The sequence below is a fragment of the Eschrichtius robustus genome, chromosome 20 (assembly GCF_028021215.1).
Source record: "Eschrichtius robustus isolate mEscRob2 chromosome 20, mEscRob2.pri, whole genome shotgun sequence".
Classification (NCBI taxonomy): domain Eukaryota; kingdom Metazoa; phylum Chordata; class Mammalia; order Artiodactyla; family Eschrichtiidae; genus Eschrichtius; species Eschrichtius robustus.
The window spans coordinates 10,067,423-10,089,836 of NC_090843.1; the positions used below are offsets into that span (position 1 = coordinate 10,067,423).

General features: G+C 55.2%; 1 protein-coding gene and 1 non-coding gene across 3 annotated transcripts; one reads left to right on the top strand and one right to left on the bottom strand.

Moving 5' to 3' along the window:
- Positions 1-17: 17 nt before the first annotated feature.
- Positions 18-22,209, top strand: C1QTNF1 (C1q and TNF related 1). Of its 2 annotated transcripts, none has more exons than XM_068530242.1 (4): positions 18-233; positions 16,801-16,957; positions 19,277-19,416; positions 20,003-22,209. In XM_068530242.1, the coding sequence occupies exons 2-4, from the start codon at positions 16,818-16,820 to the stop codon at positions 20,551-20,553; spliced, it is 831 nt and encodes a 276-aa protein (XP_068386343.1). In that variant the 5' UTR covers positions 18-233; positions 16,801-16,817; the 3' UTR covers positions 20,554-22,209. The 2 variants fall into 2 exon arrangements, with proteins under 2 accessions (XP_068386343.1, XP_068386344.1); XM_068530243.1 differs by having other exon boundaries at positions 143-233; positions 16,804-16,957.
- Positions 7,155-7,261, bottom strand: LOC137755711 (U6 spliceosomal RNA). Its single transcript, XR_011072094.1, has one exon. It is a non-coding gene; the product is annotated as a U6 spliceosomal RNA (small nuclear RNA).
- Positions 22,210-22,414: the final 205 nt, after the last annotated feature.

The following is a 22,414-nucleotide window of genomic DNA, read 5'->3' on the forward strand; positions in this document are numbered from 1 at the left end:
CCTTGTAGCCGAGGAGATCCAGGTGCCGGGGAGCGGCCGGCTGTCCGGCACCCCGACAACTTTCTGCGCCCTCTTCCCGGAGGACTTTTTCCTTCCTGCCTGCTCTCTCCTTCGACAAGTCTGGTCTTCCCCCGACCTGGCTGGGAGGTGGCTCCGCCGCTGGGAGATGCTCTAAGAGAGGCCGCGGGGAGGACGCGGGCGCCCCGCTCGCTCCCGGACGCTGGTGGCTGGAGGTAGGTGGCCTGGCGGACGGGACGTGGCCGTGGCGGGGGTGGCGGGAAGGAGGGGGACCCAGTGCTCCTTTTCCTGGCTTCAGCCTGGTCGCGGAGCAGACACCTATATGGGGCGAGGAGCGGGGTGGGAGGGGCCAGAGGGCAGTTGCGGCAAAGGGGCAGAAAGACCAGGAGTTGGCGGAGAAGGGCCGCTTCCTGATACTCCCTTCGGAGCCGAGGTGCCGTGGAGAGCCGTGGCCGTGGTTTCCCTCTGTTGACCAGGGAGCAGGGGGCTTCTGTGGCAGACAGATGCTGTCAGGAATGATTGTTACCTCCCCCGATTTTTGTGGCGTGTTTATCTTGCTTCACTCTTCCCTGGGTGTGAAAGGGAAAGGAGTGATACCCAAGTCACCTCTGCACCTGGTGGGGAGACCCCACCCCAATAGCGCCTGGACTGTCTGAGAGCCAGCCCTGCCTGTGCGCAACTTGGACCCTACACAGAACAGGGAATGCCGGCTTTGGCCCCTGCATCTAATGGCTTTGGTGTTCCTGGAGGGGATCCAGCCTGGACAGGAAAAAATAATGTCCCTCTCGGGGGACCCTCTGGTCTGCCCACACCACTGAATGTGGCCCTTGTCTGGGCCCGGGTCACTGAGCTGCCCTTGAGCCTCTGGACTGTGCATGCCTCTCTGTGCACTACCAAGTACCAAGCATCTCCACGGCACAGGTGTGATCCCCACCTGTCCTGGGCACCCACGTTGTGTTAGCCTGGGCCCCACCGTGCCGATTCCTGGACAGCTGCTGTGTCTTCCGTGGGACCCCAACGTGCTTTAGGTGCTCACGGGCCCTCCTGATCCACTTGGGAGGAAGGGAGGAAGCTGCTTCTCTCTGTGACTTGCTCCTGTCTCCTCTATCTCGCTTGGTTTCTAAGAAGGGAGGCAGTTTGGCACACTTGGAGCTTCCTCTTTCCAAGCTTTGAAAATGGGGAGTGTCCTGAGAAACTGAGTTTTCTCAACCACTAGCTACATCCTGGGTCCCTGGGGGAGGATGTGAGGTCCTCAGAGACGCTAGGCCTTTGCTTTTTATAGTTCAGGGAAGCAGGCGGACAGCCCCACGCGCAAGTTCACAAATAGAGGCACTTGCCCGTGCGTACTGCAGGGAGAGGCCTGCTATGGGAAGTACATTCTCCAGGAGGCCTGCTCACTGTCTTTGCCAACTAGAGAGGCGGGAAAAATACAGGTGAAGGGGAGGTGAGGGGTGCAGAGGGTTGAGCTGCCCTTTCTGGTCCCCCTTCTCCGCTCTCCCTCTTGACCTGAGAGCTGAGGTGGGGCTTAGAGATGACCCAACAACAACAGTGGCAATATAAATAATGGCAGCCATGGATGTGTGTGTGTGTGTGTGTGTATGTTTCCCACACAGCAAGCAATGAGCAAATGCTGATTCTCAACAATTCTATCAATGGCACTCTCACCCCTGAAAAGCTCAGAGAGGCTATGACTTGCCCAGAGGCAGTAGATGGAGAACCCGAGGCCTGCATCTCTGTGCCCAGAGAAGGCATGTGACTTGCTCAAGGATGCACAACTTTCCAAGCCAAAGCTGGAACCCAAGCTTCTCAAGTTTCCAAATTTCCACTTCCCAGCTGCCCACAGAGAAAGTTCCCTGGGGCCAGAAGGACAGCCAGGGTCTGCGTCCCAGGGACTCTAGCCCTCTCCTCTGGCTCTCTCTGTCTTCCTTCTCCCATCTTGAGTCTCTTGGGATGCCAAGGAACATGCTGCTGGGTGAGCAGCAGGTCAGGGCGACAGACAAATGTAGGTGCCAGAGGCCTTGGATGGGCCCTCTTTCTGCCAGAGGACACCGCTGCCTGTCTGGGGCAGGGGCAGCCATCCAGTGAGGGGCACGTTCACAGGTGGGAGCCGAGAAGGCCGACATGGCCCCAGGAAGGGTGCAGGCAACTCCCTCCTCATTCCTGGGAGGTAACCTCCCTATTTAGGGCAACCAGCACAGCATAATTTTTTTGGAACATGCTTCTTTCTGTTATTCTTCCTGGTGCCTCCCGCCCTACCCGCCGCCCCCACCCCCCCAGCTGTAATTAGCGTGACTCATAAACCAAATATTCTGGCATTGAACTTCACCCATCAAAACAAAGATGAAAAGAATTTTGTAGATACAGTCGTGCTGCTGGGCGCCCTCACCGGACAGGAGCTTGCCATTGTGTTTTTGTCTTCAGGGGCCGGACCTTTGCACGGGTCCCTGTTCCTGGAGCTCTGGTGGCTGAGGCTCCAGGGCCCTAGGGGAGAGGTGGTGGTGATAGCTTGCAAAGGAAAGGAAGAATAAAAAGTTTCCTTTCTGTTACGGTCCCCACACTCTGCTGACTACTTAAGGTAACTCTGCCTGCCCATCCCCTGGAGAGAGATGGGAGTGTTTCGGAAGCAGCCTCATCTCCCTGCCCTGAGAGTCCAGAGATCTTAAGTGGGGGCGATGGTCTCCTGGGGCACTTCATCTTGGTGGTGTAACGACCGTGTGGGCAGAGGTTTATTATTTTCTTCCTATTTTTACCTGCTGAAATCTGCCTTCTCGTAAAGGCAAATGAGACAAGGCAGCTCCCTGGACAGGACCCCAGACACCTCCCTGACCCCTCACACAGTACGAGGGAACATCTGCCCACTTGGAGAAGGATTTGGAAAAGGACCATCAAAGCCTGAACAAAGCTTCCTTCCGTGCTCTAGGGGCAGCCCAGTGAGCCGGTTCCACGGGGCCCAGGATTCAGGATTCTTGGGGCCCCGCCCAGGCATCCTCAGCCTGGCAGGACCAGTTCTGCTCTTAACCACGGACATGCAGAAGCGAGCACGCTGGCGCTTTTCCTCCTCCCCAAGCCCCGCAGCGAAACTTCTGCCACTGCAGCCTGTGACCTCTGACCCTTGTCTTCCTGCCTCTCGGGGAGGGGCTCGATGCTGTGAGCAGGAGTGGGAGCTCTTGAGCTCATTGGGGGCAGCTTTAGCTCTGGCTCCTCGTCAAGGTTGCAGCTGAGAGGGGCCTGAGCAGCTGGAGGTGGGAGCGGCGCCCGGACGCCGGGAAGCCGCTCGTCCTTGCCCACGCTTGCTTCCCAGAATTGGGCTCAAAGCAGGAATGGTGTGGGCAGAAGCGCCGGAGGCCCCCCACTGCCCACCGGGGTGTCCCTGGCCTGCCCAGAGGCCTTTGGAGTCAAACCCTCTCCAGCTGTGGGCGGCACTGGCACAGTCCTCCTGGGGCATCCTGTCCCATCCTGCGCCTCCGTGTCCGACCACCTCCCTGACTGACCACCTCCCTGGCTCCTGTAGGAAGTTTCCTTGAAATGAGATGGAGCAGAGCAGGAGACTGCGGGCAGGAGGCAGGATGGGAAGGGAGCGCGGGAAAAGAGGCAGGCAGGCGGGAAAAGAGGCAGACAGGAGGGAAAAGAGGCAGACAGGGGGGAAAAGACGCAGGCAGGTGGGGCGGGCAGTGGGGGCGGTGGGGAGCATGCGGATGCCAGGTGCTTGGTGCCTTGTGCTGGGTCAGACGTTGCTGCCTGCCGCTGGTGAATCCACACTTGGGGGGAGGCCCCAAACCTTTCGCCTCCGTTGCACCCCGTCCCCAAGTGGGGACATCTGGTTACCAGCAGCCCTCTGCCCTGGGGACCAGCGAAGGAAAAGGACCTTGCCTGAGAAGGCTGCCAGCCCTGGGGGAGCTGCGGGTGGATGCAGGCCAGACGTCGGCTGGGCTGGGGCCTGCAGCTCTGCCCTGCAGGTTCTGAGGCTGGTGGTCAGCGTGGGGGACTGGGTTGCGCTTGGAAACACTTGGGCCCTTTCTGCTTGTGAAGAGTCTACAGTGAGTTCTGGTGAGAGATGGGTGGCTCTGGGTGGGGTTTGGGGTGGCCGTGGCACTCAGGTCTTCCAGCATTCAGGACATCTACCCCCGACCCCTTAAGGTATAGCTATGAGAGCAAGACCCGTGGTTCTGTAAACTGGCTGGACCTACAAGGAGGAGACCCTGAGAACGGGCCCTGCAGAGCAAGCAGAACCAGGGCCGGGCAGCTGGGGCGCTGGGCTGGAGTCTGATACCTGCCCTTCCCCCTTCTGTTCCGTTCTGCTCCCGGTTCCCTCTCTGCAGGGATGTCTCCTGCGGGGCCCCTCCCACACCTGACCCCTGGCGGCCCCCAGGGATGGGCAGACACAGGGCACGCTCACTGCACGCCCTGTAAAGAATGTCAATTCTTTACATCGTTCCCTCCTGCCAGCTGCACTCGGCCTCAGTCCCCTTTGCTTCTGAGTATCAGAGGGCATGGGGGTCAGGGTGGAACCGTTTACCATCCCTGTGAGATGTGGGCTTCCCCCTCCCCTCCCCTGCAGAGCTCACCCATGCACTGTTTTCTCTCTACCCTGCAAAAGCAGTGCCTTCAAAATGCACATTCAGTGGGCCACAGCCCCCATGCCCCTTCCATTCTGAGGTGTGAGGGAGGTTCCTGGTGATTCTGTGCCTCAACCCAAAGGAACTGAGCTCCAGTGGTGGATGTTAAGATGCTGGCGCCGGGAGGTCTTAGCACATTGCTTGGATGAGGACGGTTATCACGGATCCCTGGTGCCCCGCCTGGTGCCAGGCATGGAGCAGGCCCTCAGCAATCTGCTGAAGGGATGAATGCGAGGTCTCAGCTGGGGGCTAAGTTCCCCAGGGCCTGGGGCTGCTGCCGCTGTTCCCACCGTAACCGAGTGAGCTTAGCAGGTGGACACCGCCCGGCAGGCGGGAGTGCCCTCAGGACGGTGGTTTGTCAGGACCAGCCTATCCTACCTACCCGGCATCTTCCTGGAGGCCCCCTCGAGGCGAAGTGGCAGGGACTCTGCTGTCAGACACACCTGGGTCTCACCTGAGCTGCAGCCCCTGCCACGGCAGGGCCTGGGGTGAGTGACTCCCTCCCTCTGAGCCCATTTGTTCCTCTGAGAAATCGAGGTGACTGTAGGGGACAAGTTCAGTAGCCTCCATAAAGCACGTGCCCAGAGCCCGGCAGGTAGCAGGTGCTTAACCAGAGCTTTGTTAGAAGGAATCTCTGCTAAATGACGGGGCTGCTCCTGGGCCCGTTAACTCGCCTGGCTGTTGAGCAGAAGTCCTGATGATGGCCTCAAAGATTTGGCTCCATTTTCTCCTGTTTTGTGGCTGCAGGCAGCTTCCTTCAGTGGCAAGTACACCAGTGACTGGTGTGTCAAAGGCAGAACAAATCCCCTGCTTCTAGAAAACGTGTTCTCTCGGGCTGGCCTGATTCTAGCCCCACTTGGGTGCCTTTCCCGGCGTAATCAGTACCCACGGTAACTCCAGGGTTCAGCTGCCCCAGGGGAGGGCCTTATCTTCCTCTTGTTCCACCGTGTCCCTAGAATCCAGCCCTCTTCCCAGTGGGCAGTAGACACTCAACAAACACTTGCGAAAGAACGTGGGACTTCTGGGCTTCCCTGGTGGCACAGTGGTTAAAAATCCGCCTGCCAATGCAGGGGACACAGGTTCGAGCCCTGGTCTGGGAAAATCCAACATGCCGCAGAGCAGCTAAGCCCGTGAGCCACAACTACTGAGCCCGCGCTCTAGAGCCCACGAGCCACAACTACTGAGCCCGCGTGCTGCAACTACTGAAGCCCGCGCGCCTAGAGCCCACGCTCCACAACAAGAGAAGCCACCGCAATGAGAAGCCCGCACACCACAATGAAGAGTAGCCCCCGCTCACCGAAATGAGAGAAAGCCCGCGTGCAGCAACGAAGACCCAATGCAGCCAAAAATAAATACATAAAAAATTCTCTAAAAAAAAAAAAAAAAAAGAAGAAGGTGGGACTTCAGCACGAGGGCAGTGTATATCCCCCACAGTCCCGCCTGAGCCACAAACTTGCCACACCATCCTCAAGCCCCTCCCCCATTCTCCTTTTCTAGGCAGAGACTCAAATTCCCCGGAATAAACAAAATGCTCTCTTAGTCCCCAGGGTGGGGCTTACTTATCATTTGTCGAAGTGGAAAATGATGTGTACTTAATGTGAAAAAATATGTGGCGGTTATAGGGGAAAACCCCAGAGACCACAAAATAAGAAAATGGCAAACGTCCATATTTTCATCACTCAGAGATAATCGCTGTTAGCAGCCAGGTGGGTGGGCTTCAAATCTCTGGGCTAATGTACGTGCATGTGTGGATGTGTTTTTATGTATGTATGTTTTCAACCTGCATTTTCACTCATCAGCATTTTACGAACATCTTTCCACGCCAGTAAATATTCGTCTGTTTACAGAGGTCAGCCCTTGGTGCTACCAGCTGAAGTTGCCCCTCCCCCTCCCAGCATCATTTATTTATTTATTTAAATGTCTTTAAATGGAGCATGTGTTTCTGGGTTCGAAGCAATCTCCACCCCTCCCTGTCACATTACACCCAGCCCATGGTCAATGGCTGAAGGCATTTGAGTTTGCCAGCCTGACCAACCACCTTGTCTTCAGTTTTCCATTGTGTGGCTGCACCATCATTTGTTTGATTAGACTGCTTTTGCAGGACATTGAGGTGGTTTGTAACTTTGGCTGATGGAAGCAATGGGTTGTAACTCTTTTTTAAAAATGAATTAATTAATTATTTTGCAACTCACTCTCTTTATTTATTTATTTTTTAACATCTTTATTGGAGTATAATTGCTTTACAATGGTGTGTTAGTTTCTGCTGTATAACAAAGTGAATCAGCTATACATATACATATATCCCCTTATCTCCTCCCTCTTGCATCTCCCTCCCACCCTCCCTATCCCACCCCTCTAGGTGGTCACAAAGCACTGAGCTGATCTCCCTGTGCTATTCAGCTGCTTCCCACTAGCTATCTATTCTACATTTGGTAGTGTATACATGTCCATGCCACTCTCTCTCTTTGTCCCAGCTTACCCTTCCCCCTCCCCATGTCCTCAAGTCCGTTCTCTACGTCTAAAAATATGGAACGCTTCACGAATTTGCGTGTCATCCTTGCTCAGGGGCCATGCGAATCTCCTCTGTATCGTTCTAGTTTTAGTATATGTGCTGCCGAAGCGAGCGCTTGTAACTCTTTTTGAAGCAGGAGGCTTTCTGAGTGCTGATAAGAGGAGCACTTGAGGAAAAGATGGCTACCTGGTCACATCGGGATTCAGCGTTCTGATGACACTTAATAGTGTGACCTGGGAATTCCCTGGCGGTCCAGTGGTTAAGACTTCACGCTCGCACTGCAGGGGGCATGGGTTCGATCCCTGGTCGGGGAACTAAGATGCTGCATAGTGCATGGTGTGGCCAAAAATAAAATAAATAAATAAAATAAAAGTGTGCCCTGGGTCACTCTCCCCATCTCCCTTCTCCCCCCACCCCAAACCACCCCCAACCTGAATTAGAGATTTGAACACACTGGCTTGAGTCCTCTTTGGACGATGGCTCTGCTACTTGGGAAGGGCTGAAAGGGACTGTGGAGTTCGGTCAATACTGAAAGTCAGACCCCAGGCACTGGAGACACGTGTGCACTGAGACACATCTCCTGTGTATGAGGACCTCCTGGTCTGTGGGGGCACCAGACAAGGAAGCTGGTCTGTGCTAGATACTGGGGGAGGAAACTTCCTGGAGGAGGTGGCATCAGGCCGGGCTCTGAAGGACACAGCGACGAGGAAGGTGGCAGGAGAAAGAGACAGAGGACGAGACCGTAGTGTGACCTGGGACTTCCGGTGGCTCCAGTTGGCTGGAGTGAAGGATACACGTGCAGGGGTGGGCACGAGGGGGCCAGAGATGAGGCGGGAGGCAGATGGTGAAGCGCAGGGCTTAAATGTTTCCTTTATTTTCATGGAAGCCTTTTGAGCCAAGGGGGGGCATTCAGATCTGCAGGTTTGAAAGCTGCCTCTGGCCAGCAGTTTGGAAGGTAGAGGAGAGACGGGGAGACCAGCGCAGGGCTGAGAAAGAAGCAGTGACAGCGCCCGAGAGGAGGGAGAGGGGAGACTGCCAGGAGGCCTGGTTACGGTGCAAGAGAGGCCAAAGTCTGTAGAGCTCCGAGATGCCGGCCTGGGGGCCCTGTGTGAACAGCTGTAAGCGCAGGGGGAGGAGCAGGGATGGAGGGGGCTGGGGAAGAAGACAGTGAACTAACTGGGGGCTTGAGCATCTTACGACAGAGCGAAGAGGACATGATCTGAAGACAGCTGGATTATCTGGGTCCGGACCAGCACTGTGCAGTAGGACTTTGTGATGATGGAGGTGTCCTCCCAGCTGTGCCGTCCAAGAGGGTAGCCATTTAAAATGTGCTCGAGTGGCCGAGAATGGAATTTTTCACTATGTTTAGTTGTAAAGAATTCAACTGGCCCCAGAGGCCAGAGGCCAATGTTCTGGAGAGCGCAGGCCTAGAGCTTGGTGGCCAGGGACGCCTGCTGGGGACAAGGATCAAGGAGCTGTCCGCTGAAGCTATCACACAGGAAACGATGGGCGGAAAGTGTTTGGAGTGAGAGGGGCTGAGGGCTGAGGACACGGTCTGGAAAACACCTGTCGCTAAGGGGGAGGTCATGGAGGGTAAACACAGGGAGACAGCATGGGCGGGATCGGGGGTGGGGTGGTGGGTGGTCATCGCCGGCAGGCGCCCTGCAGCGTGCAGGAGCTGGACATCGGTGATCTCAGCCAGAGCAGTCTGGGCTGGAGCAGGCAGTGGCAGGACCGACTGGATGCTGAGCTAAATTGTACTCTTGACTTAGAAGCTGTTAGATGTGCGACAAGTTCTACCTTTTGCCAAGCTTTCCCCGGAGATGGCTGTAAAACGCGGCAGTGATTTCCAGGCCCTAGAAGACGAAAAACGGTGTGGTGCTTGTAAAAGGGATGGTGAGGTCGGGGCACAGGCCGTGGAATTCCCAGCTGTTTTCCTCCCTCCGTCTTGGGAACGGCCAGCCCCCGAGGGTGTCACCGCTGCGGGGCAGTGGGACGTGGGCCAGGCCACCTGCGGCGCGGGCTCACGGCAAGGCACGAGCTGTCAGCAGCTCTTCTCTCTCCCACGGTTCTCAAAGCAGGGGGCAAGCCTGCCGCCTGAGGCCTCACAGCTGGGAGGTGACCTAAGGACAGGGCTCTAGTCAAGGAAATCTTTGTTTGCACTGGGGAGGCTGGGCTGGACAGGTGCCCCCGAAGGCCCGCCGCCTGCAGCCCACGTGGTCTCCTAGTTTGCAGGGCCTGGGCAGAAACTTAGGCAGTGTCTTCTCTCAGCTCCAGGTAAGCCTCCCCTGGTCTAGGCGCAGTGAATTGCCTCAGGAGAGGATGGAGATGTTTCAGGATGGGGAGGATGCCTGGCCCCTCTTTCCTTCACTGTTTTATCCCAAGTCAGCACAAAGGAAGCCCTCGCTTATTAATTAGCAAGTAGCCCTGGAAGACCCCATCTCTATCGCTGGCCTTGGGCTTTGGAGGTAACCAAATAAACCCCCAAACCTTAAAAAAAATAAACTCTCTTCCTCTAAGCCAGAGAACAGCTTCTTGGAAAAAGGGAAAGAGGGAGATTCAGCAAGTGAACTGGGCGCCAGGATGCCCTCATCTTTTGGGAAAGGCACAGCTCACCTCCAGTGGACCAGAGCTCCTCTAATAAAGGATGCACAGCCCCCACTGCTGCTTCCTCTGCAAGTTTGGGAGGAAGCAGGAGAGGGTCCGAGACCGGCTGGGGCTGCCCCATTACAGAAGGGAAAATTAGATATGAAATGTCTTCCTGGGATTGGCGAACAAACGTCATTTATCAAGTGGAAGCCACCCTACCTCTCTCCTGCCCATCACCAGAGGAGTCTGGTAAGTGGAAAATGAGTGTGATGAATGGCTTCTGGGGAAGGAAAGCAGACGTCATGTGTTAGACAATCCTGATGGTCATCAGGGCCAGAGGGACACCCCAACATGGGGCTTTCTCTTTTCTGGGCACCCCAGGATCTGAGTCCAGGGAACCTCCTGCAGCAACTGGAGAGCTCTGAGTGTCTCAACAGGAGAATTTCCGCCAGATGTCGAAGCACAGAGGGGCAGCCCCAGGGCTTCCTTTCTGGTAGAGAAGATACCGGGGAGGGGAGGGTGGCAGGAGCAGATGTGCGGAAGGATTGCTGGTGGCTGAGGGATGGTTGATGCTGTGTTGAAACAGGGACGGATTGGATGCTGGTCCACGTCACCTTCTTGACCTAGAAGACCTTAGGTGTGGGAGACAGTCCTATCTTATGCCAAGTTTCCTCGGGAGAAGCATGTAAAATTTGGGGGTGGTGCCCAGGCCCTAGACAAGCCAGACAAAGATATTTGTTTTGGGTGAATTGAGGTCTGGGACACAGCCAGAGCTCCTGGAAAGCATCAAATGGTACGGAGGAGCAGAGACCTTCAGGAGGTATTAAAGAGGCTTGATGACTGACTCGATGTGGCAGATATGTGAGAGGAAGGCGTCTAAATGACTCCCAGATTTCTGGCCCGCTGTTTGTTCATAGTTCCTACTCCCCCACCCCCCAACTTCATCTTAATAGAACAGAGCCGCCCAACAGAGCTTTCTGCAGTGATTGAAATGTTCTGTGCAGTCCAATAAGGTAGCTCCCACCTCCCTGTAGCCGTTGAGCCCCTGGAATGTGGCTATCGTGACTGAGGAATAGAATTTAGGATGGTCTTTAATTTATTTTAATTTAATTAATTTATTTTTTTGGCCATGCTGTGCGGCATGCGGGATCTCAGTTCCCCGACCAGGAATCTAATCCGTGCCCCCTGCAGTGGAGGTGCGGAGTCTTAACCACTGGACCTCCAGGGAAGTCCCTAGAATGTTCTTTAATTTTAATTGGTTTAAAATGAAATAGCCACAGGTGGCTAGCGGCCACCGCAGTGGACAGCACAGGCCTAGAATGTCACATTTTGAGTCAACATCTGCTGCTCTGCTTTGAGCTGTGATTGTGTACATATCTGTCTCCTTCACTGGACAGTAATCTTTTTTTTTTAATACTTATTTATTTGTATCTATTTGGCTGTGTCGGAGCTTAGTTTTGGCACTCGGGATCTTCGTGGCGGCACATGGGCTTCTCTCTAGTCGCAGGGCGTGGGCTTAGTTGTCCCGTGGGCTTAGTTGTCCTGTGGCATGTGAGATCTTAGTTCCCCGACCAGGGATCGAACCAGCGTCCCCTGCATTGGAAAGCGGATCCTTAACCACTGGACCACCAGGGAAGTCCCCATGGATGGTAATCTTGAGGTCAGGGAGTATATTTAATCTGCGGTGGAATCACTGTCTCCCAAGCTCTTACCCGATGCTGTGCAAATCACGGGCATCCAGTAAACCATGCCTGTGTTCAGTTTTCTTTTTTTTTTTTTTTTTTTTTTTTAAAGGGAGGCTGCAATTTTTTTTTAAAATTTATTTATTTATTTATGGCTGTGTTGGGTCTTCGTTTCTGTGCGAGGGCTTTCTCTAGTTGCGGCAAGCGGGGGCCACTCTTCATCGCGGTGCACAGGCCTCTCACTATCGCGGCCTCTCTTGTTGCGGAGCACAGGCTCCAGACGCGCAGGCTCAGTAATTGTGGCTCACGGGCCCAGTTGCTCCACGGCATGTGGGATCTTCCCAGACCAGGGCTCAAACCCATATCCCCTGCATTGGCAGGCAGATTCTCAACCACTGCACCACCAGGGAAGCCCCTGTGTTCAGTTTTCTGCTGAGAGGGAATTCCTGAGCTACATGGGCATTTCGACTTGTCTTCTAAACTCCTTCTAATCCAGGGAGATCCTAGGCTTCTGGCCTCTCAGAACAGCTGGTTACCCGATGAGGATTAAGGAAGAGGGAAAACCAGGTTTATAAAATGCTTTTGTCAAAGGGCACTGGGCGGGGTTGGCAACAAGACAGAAGGCAAACATGTGGAGCCTGAGGGCTAGGAGTTCACTGTCAGAACACAGGCATGACACCATGGAGGTGGGCGGGCCCCCCAAAATGACAGGACCGATTTTAAACGGATATAAGGAAACTTGAACTTGTGTATGAATATTGTCTCCTTAAAGGATTCACCACAGATCCATTCGAGGGCTGGGAGGATAAAAATCATTAACCAGGAAGTGTTCTCAGACTTCCTGCCTTCCTCCGGACCCTGTCATTGACCCAATTCCTCCTTTTCCCCTCCCACCTAATGTAGAGGGGGGTTCTTCCTTGCTGGGGGAAGTTTAGATGCAGGGAGATGGGGAGGGTTGAGGAGAGGGGAGTGGAGGAGCTGCGGGTCCTGAAGGGAGTGGGTGGGAGATAAAGATGTTCATGGAATTGCTATGGAATTTGGAAAATGAATGTCTTCACAGGGTTTGGGGTAGGCAAGTCCAGTTCTGAGTCATGTTGGAATTAACCTCAGATGTCTTGACCGCAAGGCAGCCAGGAGACTGGACCACTCGGGTCCAGATTCACAAGGGTTACACACCACTGGCCAAGGAGTCCTGGGGGCTGCTCCCCGGACCTGCCTCACTGAGCACAGCATGTTCTTTGGGTCACCTTTCTGGGGGCATACCTCCCCCCTTGCAGGGCACTTCGTTTCACTGGAAATTGCTAAAGAGGGCTGGAGCCAAGTTTGGTTAGATGTTGGGCAATACTGTTTTTGCCCAAAAGTGAGTAAAATGATCATAATTTCATGATGTTGACTTTGCTGTGGGACTTGGTAAAAGCGTTCTGAACATAGTTTCGAAGAGGGAAAGCTTTCAATCTGGGTTTGCTTTGACTCCAAAGAGGAGGTCCTTGAGGAGAACCACCAGCCTCTGCTGCCCTCACTCAGTCCTCCTGGCACCTCCGACTCTTTGCTGGGTCATCACGGGCCCCACCCCCACTGATATCATCACCCCTGCACCGGCTGCATCCTGGTCCCCATCTCTTCTATCTAGGTACAGAAAATCCCTTTTCCAGACTTAGAAAGAGACGTACCAACGTGCAAAAGTGTACTTCCATTGAGGGTAGAGGACTGATTCTCAGCTGGGAGGATTTCTGCCTCTCAGGGGATACGTGGCAAAGTCTGGAGATGTTTTTGATTGTCACAGCTGGGGGTGGGGCTGTGCTGATGGAATCTAGTGGGTGGAGTCCAGAGACGCTGCTAAACATCCTACAATGCACAGGACAGCCTCCCACGACAAAGGCTGATCCAGCCCATATGCCAATGGTGCCGAGGCTGAGGAACCCTGGGGACAAAGGAGTCCAAGATAGCTCTTTACTTTCTTTTGCTGTTATTTTCTAGCTTTTCCCAAATGAATATATATTACTTTGGATTCAGGAAAAAAAAAATGTTTGAAGAAAGGAAAACCTCTTTTCCTTTCAAGGGATGCAAGCTTGGCATTGAAAAGGAAAAGGAGAGTAATTGTCAAGGTGCCAAGGAGAAACAGAGGAAATACAGAAATAGGGCAATAAACAAATTTGGAGAATTCAATCTGACAAATATTTGTTGAGTTCAGGGTGCTGCAGGATGCTTGGTGGGTCCAAGATGAACAAGACCATATCCCAAGCCCAGAGGAGGTCACGGGTCTGCTGTGCAGAATCTTCTAGGCCAAGAAAAACTCTCTGCAGAATGAGACAATATGAGAAACGCAAGCAAAAAAGAGCAGGGAGAGTTTGTTCCAGTTGAGGGTCTGGGAGGCCTTCAGAAGGAACATGAAGCACCTGAGTTTGGTCTTGGGTAGGATTTTATTTTTATTTTTTTGGCTGCGTTGGGTCTTTGTTGCTGTGTGCGGGCTTTCTCTAGTTGCGGAGAGCAGGGGCTACTCTTTGTTGCGGTGGCTTCTTTTGTTGTGGAGCACACGCCCTAGAGCCGGCGGGCTTCAGTAGTTGTGGTGCACAGGCTTAGTTGCTCCGCGGCATGTGGGATCTTCCCGGACCAGGGATTGAACCCGTGTCCCCTGCGTTGGCAGGCGGATTCTTAACCACTGCGCCACCAGGGAGGTCCCTTGGGTAGGATTTTGATGTGATCTGAGGGCAGCCTGTTGAATTCAAATCCAGCCCCCATGGCTTAAAAAGTGGGCAGCTTTAGGCTAATCGACTTCTCGTCACGGTTTCTTCATTGGTAAATTCAGTCTAATAATGACTGAGTATTGTCTCCTTAAAAGATTCACCGCAGGTCCATACGAGACCTGTGATGGGGTAAAAACTATTAATGAAGAAGTGTTCTCGGAAGGAACCCTAACATTTAGGGTTGTAAGGATGAGTGGAAATGATGCAGGGATGCCCAGCACCGGGCCTGGGGCAGTTGTCAGTCTTGTTAGCCTGGTTATTAGCAGAAGAGAAGAGGACAAAGGGTGCTCCTGGCCAGGGGAGAAGGATGCGGGCAGGTGGGCAGGTGCCAGGAGTTTGGGGGTGGGGCTGGAACCTGGTGCTCAAAGTGTGGTGCCTTGGCAGCACCTGGGGGCTTTTGGAAAATGTCTGTCCCAGATCTGCCCAATCAGAATCTGCATTTTCACAAGATTTCCCAGGTGATGTGTATGTACGTTGCAGTACGTGAAGCAGGGAGCTTGAACACGGGATGAGGGGTGCTGGGCAATGCAGGCGAAGGGTGGGAGCAGACTGGGGAGGGTGGTGCCCACCCTGGCAAGGAGCCTGGAGAAATGATAGATGGGTAGAGGGGGCGAGGAGAGAGAGGGAGAGGTTCTTTTAATATGTATTTTATAAATTACATTTACATGTACAAATTTTCTTTGCCAAGTGGAGGGGAGGTAGTGGACATTTTGAGTAGGGGAGCTGGTCCAAGCAGTCTCTCTGTCATTTGGAAGGTCTCTGGGTCCTGACCCTTGGCAGGTAGAGGGCGTGGAGGTGGGGGGCCCAGCTAATCCACTGCAGGGGATGGGGGTTGTGCAGAGAATTGGAGAGCGGGCAGAAGTGTGGGTTCAGGGGGTGGGGGGATTCCTGGGGAGGCCAGGCTTCCTGGCTCAGAGTCTCATAGCACATCACTGAGGATCCATCGGGAGAGCCTCGGCTCTGGTTCCCAGTCCTCTGCCTCCCCCAGGTTCTCCTGACTTGGCACGCGGCTCCAGCAGTGAGGGTGGCCAGAGCATTCTGCCTTCAGAGCTAAAACAGCGAGCCTACTAACACGCAGAATAAAGAACAAAGCCAAAGAGTCGGCCCCGCGGAGAGGGTCGTGCCCTCACCGGCTGCAAGACCTCTGAGCCATGGAGTTGAAGGAGGTCCATGGCGGCCCGAGATGCGTGAAAGGAGCATTCATCTGGGTAGACGATTACCGACAAAAACAGAAATCCGTCTCAGTTTTAGTTTTCCTTAGACATGAGAGAGGAATTAAAGACGAATCAGACAGGACCTTCTGAGGCTGTTCCCTTGCTTTGATGCTTTGCCCCCCCACCCCACGATGCCTGGTCCCCGGCCCCAGCCCAGCTGCAGGGGTAGGGTGGAGGCGTTCTTACTCCCCCGGCCTCAGTTCTTTCACTGTGCAGGCCAGAGGGTCCAATTAGGTGTCCTTGTCAGCCCTTTTGGTGTTAAATTGTATGATTCGGTGAACAAAATGGGCTGGGATTGACCACCGTCGCCCCCTCCGTGATGGGGAGGTTTCCCAGCCACCAGAAACAGTCGAGGCACGTGTGACTTCTGACTCCACACACCAGAAACGGCTGAGGCACGCGTGTAAATCCTACAGCTGGGGTTAGCCAGGGTGATACCTCTGACGGTGAGAAACCGGTGGGATGTTTTGTCTGTTTTAAGCCCAAGCACTGCCCCCTTGTGGGCTCACTGGGAACCCCCAGTGGACAGTTCTTTCTGGAAGGACTATCTCAATCCTGGACAAAGAGGGTCCGGTCCAGAGCTTTTTGGAGAGACATGGGGCTGGCTTCGATGACAATAAATGCCCTCTGTGGCTGGCTGCCCCCAGCCCGACATCAGATGCTCGAGGACACGCTCTTGCGCCCCCTGGTGGCCAGAGAGCGACGTGTCAGCACCTGCCTGCCCACCAGGCCCCACAGTGCAGGCTGGGGCAAAGTCCCTGGACAGTGGAACCCCCAAATTTATTAGGGATTTTGCTCATTGTCCTAACAGGGCCGAGACACGATCATCTGCAGAGCTCAGGGTTGAGGGGTCTCCTTCCTGGGAGGCGTGGGGGGCCAGGCAGAGCCATGCTCAGCGGCAGCAGGTGGCCTGGTGCTCCAACGCCAGCCCAGCCCCAGGGTGTGTGCGTGAGGATGTGCGAGTCTGTGCGTATAAGTCTGTGAGTGTGCTGAGAGTGTGAAGGCCAGGTGTGGGCATGCATGTGTGCATGTGAGCGTATGTACATGCACGTGAGTGCACCAGAGTACACGTGAGTGTGTTGAGTGTGCAAGTGTAAACACAAGAGAGTGTGAGTCTGAGTGTGTGTAAGTGTACCGAGTGTCTTGAGTGTGTACAGAGTGTATTTGTGTATGAGTGTGTATTGAGTGTGTGAGAACGGGTGTGAGTATGTGCGTGTGTGAGGGCACGTGTATATGTGCAGGAATGTGCACCGGGGTTTGTGAGTATGTATGTTGAGCTTGTGTGAGTGTGTGTGTGAGTGTGAGTGTGTGATCGCCGTCCCAGGAAGAGCGGCAGCTGAAGCGCTTAGTGGGCCGGGCAAGCACTGCAGGCTTGTTTCCCTGCAGGGCCCTTCCAACCCGTGTCCTCCCCGTGTGTCTCCCCAGCAGGGCTCAGCGGGAAGATGGGCCCCCGTGGGCTGGGACTCGCGCTGGCGTGCTGCCTGCTGCTGGCCTTCGCCTGTGGCCCGGTGCTGGGCCGCGTGCCCCTTGGGCAGCAGGAGCAGGAGGGGACCAGGGAGCCACCGCTGGACCACGCTGAGAGGTGAGGCTGTGCGGTGTGGATGCAGGAGCGCCGGCTCAGCGGCGGGGGTGAGCCTGGGGTTCAGGTGCCCCAGGGAGCTCACTGGCAGCTAGAGGGGAAGGAGCAGAGGCCGAGGCCGAGGAGCCGCTGCTGGGGGACAGAGGCGCCATTTCTCCTGTCGGTGACCCGGGCCCGTTATCTGAAACTGCGGACAGTAACCCAGCCTCATTCCAGCCCCAGGGGAATGTGGGTCTGCGTGAGGTTCTGCAGACGCGTCCTTAGAAAAAGAACACACCAAACCCCAACCCCCAGCTCTCGGTTTCTTTGCATCCTCGCCTGTCCTTTGAGAATATCTGCTAGGGTTCTAAGTCCCACCTGGAAGTAGGAGACAGGGATGGTGCTGGGCTGAGAGCTGATCTCCACCACCCTGATGTCTGATCACATTGCAAGATGGGCGATGGTGGCCGAAGACTGGCACAAGAAGTGGTGGCTTTCCTTGAAAAGTTATGAATTTCTTCCAAATGGCTCTGTCTTCATATATATGAGCTTCGATGATATATAGACTCCAGGCTATTTGGGATATTTTGTAGGGATACATAAAATGTTTAGGATTACTCATGAAAATGTCATTCATCAAACGTGAGGTTCTAGACACCTGATGCTGACTTTGAGTTTCTTTATCACTTTGAGCTTTGGGCTGACTTGATACCTGAGGCTTCGGGCTATCTTGGAGTACAATGGAATTGCATAGGATTTGGGGCAAAGTAACATCATTCTTCTTCTTTGTCCTTTCTTCTCCTTCTCCTCTTCTTCCTCCTTCTTTTCATTCAACAAACATTGATTGAGGGACGTTATTGGTCTGGCCATCCTCTAGGCACTGGGGACACACACGTGAATGACACAGTCACTGGCATCCAGGAACTCCAAAGCTATGGGGGGACAGACACACACGATCCAGTTCAGTGTGTCCACGGTGTGGACGTGGCAGGGCGGTGGGGGGGGGGGCGGGGAGTTGGGGAAGGCTAGGAGGAGAAGTGACTGTGTCTTGAAGGACACCTGAGGAGCATCCCAGGCACAGAAGGGGAAAGCTGCCTGGCAGCCAGGATGGCACATGTGAAGTGTGGCCATTCCAGTGTCTGGCAGTGTAAGGGCTGGTAGGTCGTTTGGGTAGGGGGGTTGGATGCCGGAGGGTGGAGGATGGGAGGGAAGATGAGCCTGGTGGGAAAGGGTCTCTCTGGAACTTCATCTATAGGGGAGTCATGGAGAGGTTTAAATTTCATGGTGTCCTAGAAAGAATGCTGGAGGGTGGCGGAACAGAGGATGAATTGGCAAGGGAGAGATGAATTCCAGGAGGGCATTCAGAACAGCAGTGGTCCCTAGAGGTGAGGAGAGCCGAGGGCCCAGCTCCTGGAGGTACTTTGATGGTGGGGTGGGCTGACTCCTCAGGACTCCATGATCCTCAGAATGGATTTGTGAGGCCAGAGAAGCATCTGCAGTGAGGCTGAGGGTTCCATTCTGGGCGACTGGTGGTGCTGCTGCTGCTGTGAACAGGGTTTGGAAAGAGAAGATTCTAGGGATGAGTGGCAGTGATGGGCCATCAGTTTGGGACACATCTCATATGTGGGGCTTGTTGAATCTCTAAATGGAGACTTCTGGTGAGAGGTTGGGGGGGTGTCCATCTGGGAGTCTAGGGCTTGTAGGTGGCTGAGTTTAGGGTGTATAGATCCATTTCCTGGACTGTCTGTGGTCTGAATATGGGAGCAGAGTGAGACAAAGAGCTGACCCTTCAAGAGGGACTGTGCCACCTCCAAGATGGTCGTGTCACAGCCAAAGAGCTGCAAGCAGAGAGCACGGTGCAGTGCAGTGTGACACCTCGAGGTAGCAGCATGGAGCTGTCGCTGCCCCCGCCCCCTGCCCCCAGGAGCAGATCTGGTTGAGCCCTCTCATTTGCAAACGAGTCAGCTTAACATAGCATCTTCTAGAATCCTAGATACATGAAGGGGATGTCCAGTCACCCCACTGGCATGTCACGTGCCAGATTTCTCCCATGTAGCCTCTATCTTGCCAAGCTCCTCAGATTATTGCCGTTTTTGTTATCGTTGTTTCCACGACTGTCATTGCTGTCAACAGAGGGCAGGGGGCTCTTTCTGAACCTTCACTAAAAGCCTCAGAATTTGCCAAGAGCCAACGCAGTCTCTGTGGAGGGAAAATTAACACAGCCTCACACATCCAGGTGAGAGAAGGCGAGACAGGGACCCTAGGCCCTCTGGTGGCAGAAGAGAGAAGAGTTCCTGGCTCTGAGAGCTCTTGGCTTTCACGGTGATGTCTTTACTCCCTTAGGGAGGAAGAAAAGCATGAAACATACAACTCCAGGCAGGAAGAGGAGCCCCCCGCATCCCGGTGCTTTCGCTGCTGTGACCCTGGTACTCCCATGTACCAGGCCATCCCGGTGCCCCAGATCAACATCACCATCCTGAAAGGTCAGGCACAGAGACCAGCAGGGGGGACCGTCCCCTGGGGAGGGGGCACTGCTCTGTCCTGACTGGAGGGCAGGGCAGAAGATGGAGTCAGGGAGGAGGGGGCAGGAGCAGAATGGCTCCCTCAGGGCACCGAGCAGAGGCATGCTGTCATCTATCGGGGAGAAGGAAATTCCGTCTCTGAGGCTCTGGCCCCTTTCCAAGAGGAGGGCTTGGGGGAGGGATCCACAGGGGAAGGAACCTCAGGGCAGCTGGGGGTCTCACCCCACCTGCCTTTGCACCGCAAACCTCAGAGTCACGGTCCTGTGAGCAGCAGATAACCTTGCACAGTCTGGGACAATTGAATCGGGAAGCCAAGCGGCCCGGGTCCCAGATCCTCAGGCCCAGCCCCTGCGTCTGTAAGTCATTTGTTCGGAGGGAGCCGTGGGCCCGGCTGCTGCTCCTGTTGCTTTTGGATAAACCCATACATTCCCTTTTCTTCGCCAGGACTTTCAAGAAGGAAAAAAAAAAAAAAAAAAGATTGCTTCCGGATGAAAATAGAATAATCCTTGAGGTTGCTTGACGCCACGTGTTTTCCCGTCCCATTTAGGTGAGAAGGGCGACCGAGGAGATCGGGGCCTGCAAGGCAAATATGGCAAAACAGGCTCCGTGGGCGCCAGGGGCCACACGGGACCCAAAGGGCAGAAAGGGTCCATGGGGGCCCCCGGGGACCGGTGCAAGAACCACTACGCCGCCTTTTCGGTGGGCAGGAAGAAGCCCCTGCATAGCAACGACTACTACCAGACGGTGATTTTCGACACGGAGTTCGTGAACCTCTACGGCCACTTCAACATGTTCACGGGAAAATTCTACTGCTATGTCCCCGGCATCTACTTCTTCAGCCTCAACGTACACACCTGGAACCAGAAGGAGACATACCTGCACATCATGAAGAACGGGGAGGAGGTGGTGATCCTGTACGCCCAGGTGAGCGACCGCAGCATCATGCAGAGCCAGAGCCTGATGCTGGAGCTGCAGGACCAAGACGAGGTGTGGGTGCGCCTCTTCAAGGGCGAACGCGAAAACGCCATCTTCAGCGATGAGTTTGACACCTACATCACCTTCAGTGGCTACCTGGTCAAGCCCGCCACTGAGCCCTAGCCGCCCGCAGACCTCCTGCTCCATCGCCGCAGGCTAACCTCCCGTTGTCCCCATGCCCCGCCCTGCTCCGCCAGACCCCCTCCCCGACCCGGGTTTCCCCGGCCCACACGTCCCCAGCTTTGGCATTCGACATGACGCCCCTCGCGGAAGTGGGAAGCAACATCGGCTGTGTGGTCCCAGGCCTTGCCGTGTCCGCACATGAAATCACCAGGCGGGTGCCCGCGAGAGCTCCCCTCTGTGTGCACGTCCTCGAGTGACCCCTGCACGCGTGCCACGACGCGCCAGGGTGTCCCAGAGTAAGCCACCCTTGCTCCCATTGCTGGGAATAATTAAGCCAATTCTCAAGGTTGTGAAAGGAGCAAAGTAAACCATGGAAAAGAAAGGGAGGCATTATTAGTTTTGCCTTTCTGCCAGCCTCGCTGGCTCCAGGCAGGAGGGCTGTCTCCCCTCAACGCTGCAGGAGACTTCCTGTAAGAGAAGATCTAAAGTGGATGCCAAGGGTGACAGGGGAAGGGGGTGGGGGGCGTGGGGACCGGAAAACCATGTCTGGCTTAATATTTTAGGCCACGTAGGAAGCTTCTTGGGGGACAGCTGGACTGACGTCCACATCCCGTGGACATTCCTGTGGCCTTGCCCGAGGGCTCAGCTGGTCTTTCTGAGCCACAACGGTGAGGGGGTTCGAACTGGGCAGCCAGTGTCGGCTCCTGAGAGGGACAGCCAAGCCCTCGGCCGTGGTCTCTGCGCTGCTGAGCAGCTTGCTCACCGGAGCCCGCAGGCTCCTGGCGGCAGAGGCTTCTGTGAGGAGCCAAGCTCAGTACAACCCAGCAGAGCCCTGCATCCCGGTATGGCTCTGCCCACTCCCCCACCCCACCCTTGCGTCCTGGACGGGGCCTCCACGCCTGCATGCTGGCATTGGCTTTCTGTCCCTTCTCTCCCACGGGTCAGCTGTGGAAGGAACCAGGGCCTTTGGTTTTGTAGCAGCTGTCTTGCTTATACAACTTTTCCAGTAGAAACTCTTCACACACCATCTCGGAGTCCTGCTTCCCGGAGAGTTCACCATTCAGCGCCCCAGCACCCTCCCCTGAGGCCTCTTTGACCAGCAGCCTAAGAACAATGCAGAAGGGGCTTTCCTGGGCCCCAGAGCAGGGGAGAGCTGGAAGGGACCGGAAAGCTCCCCGCTGCCTGTCTCAGGAGCTCCGGCACGGCTCAGCCTCTGAGAGGGGAGAGAGGGCACGTCCCAACCACCGGGGCCAGAACCTCCACTCTGAGGGGGGCTGGGGGGATGCCTGGAGTGGGGAGCTGCCTGGATTGGTGCTCTGGCCCGTGGCTGACTTTGGCCCGGCAGCCCTTCCCCACTTCTCTACATCAACGCCCAGGGCCAGGGTCACCCTGCCTCCTTGGGCCCTAAGCCCCTACAGGAGCCTTCCTTCCCACTGCCTGCTAACCCCTGATCTTGACCGATCCCTCTGCCCTCCCTGAGCCTGGCTATTGGGTTTGGGGTCTGCACATCCTTCCCTCTGAAGGACTTCTGCTGGTCAGACTTTAAAAACTGTGCATATCTGTGGGTGAGCTGGGGAGCAGGGCGCCCGCCTCCTGCTTTGTGCTGCCCCAGTGCTCTTCCAGAAAACATTAAACTTGGAATTGTGTGTTTCAGCATCGTGGCCTCAGTTTGGGTGTTGAACCAAATCCTCCTCCTTTCTATCCACCCCACCCCGCCGCCGGAACCCCGCCTACTGCCTGTTGGAGGCCTGGGGGCCCTCAGCTTGGTACCTGGGGACATTGGTACCCAGCAGGCACAGGCTGGGCCTTGAACTGCTTCATTCGTCACAGGAATGCATTTCACAGTTGGACATGGCCCCTT

Bases quoted from the DNA above. Each gene is read 5' to 3' on its own strand.
- C1QTNF1 (XM_068530242.1), top strand. From the start codon at position 16,818: ATGGGCCCCCGTGGGCTGGGACTCGCGCTGGCGTGCTGCCTGCTGCTG. The intron at 16,958-19,276 runs GTGAGGCTGTGC...TTACTCCCTTAG, and splicing joins CCGCTGGACCACGCTGAGAG to GGAGGAAGAAAAGCATGAAA. The intron at 19,417-20,002 runs GTCAGGCACAGA...CGTCCCATTTAG, and splicing joins CAACATCACCATCCTGAAAG to GTGAGAAGGGCGACCGAGGA.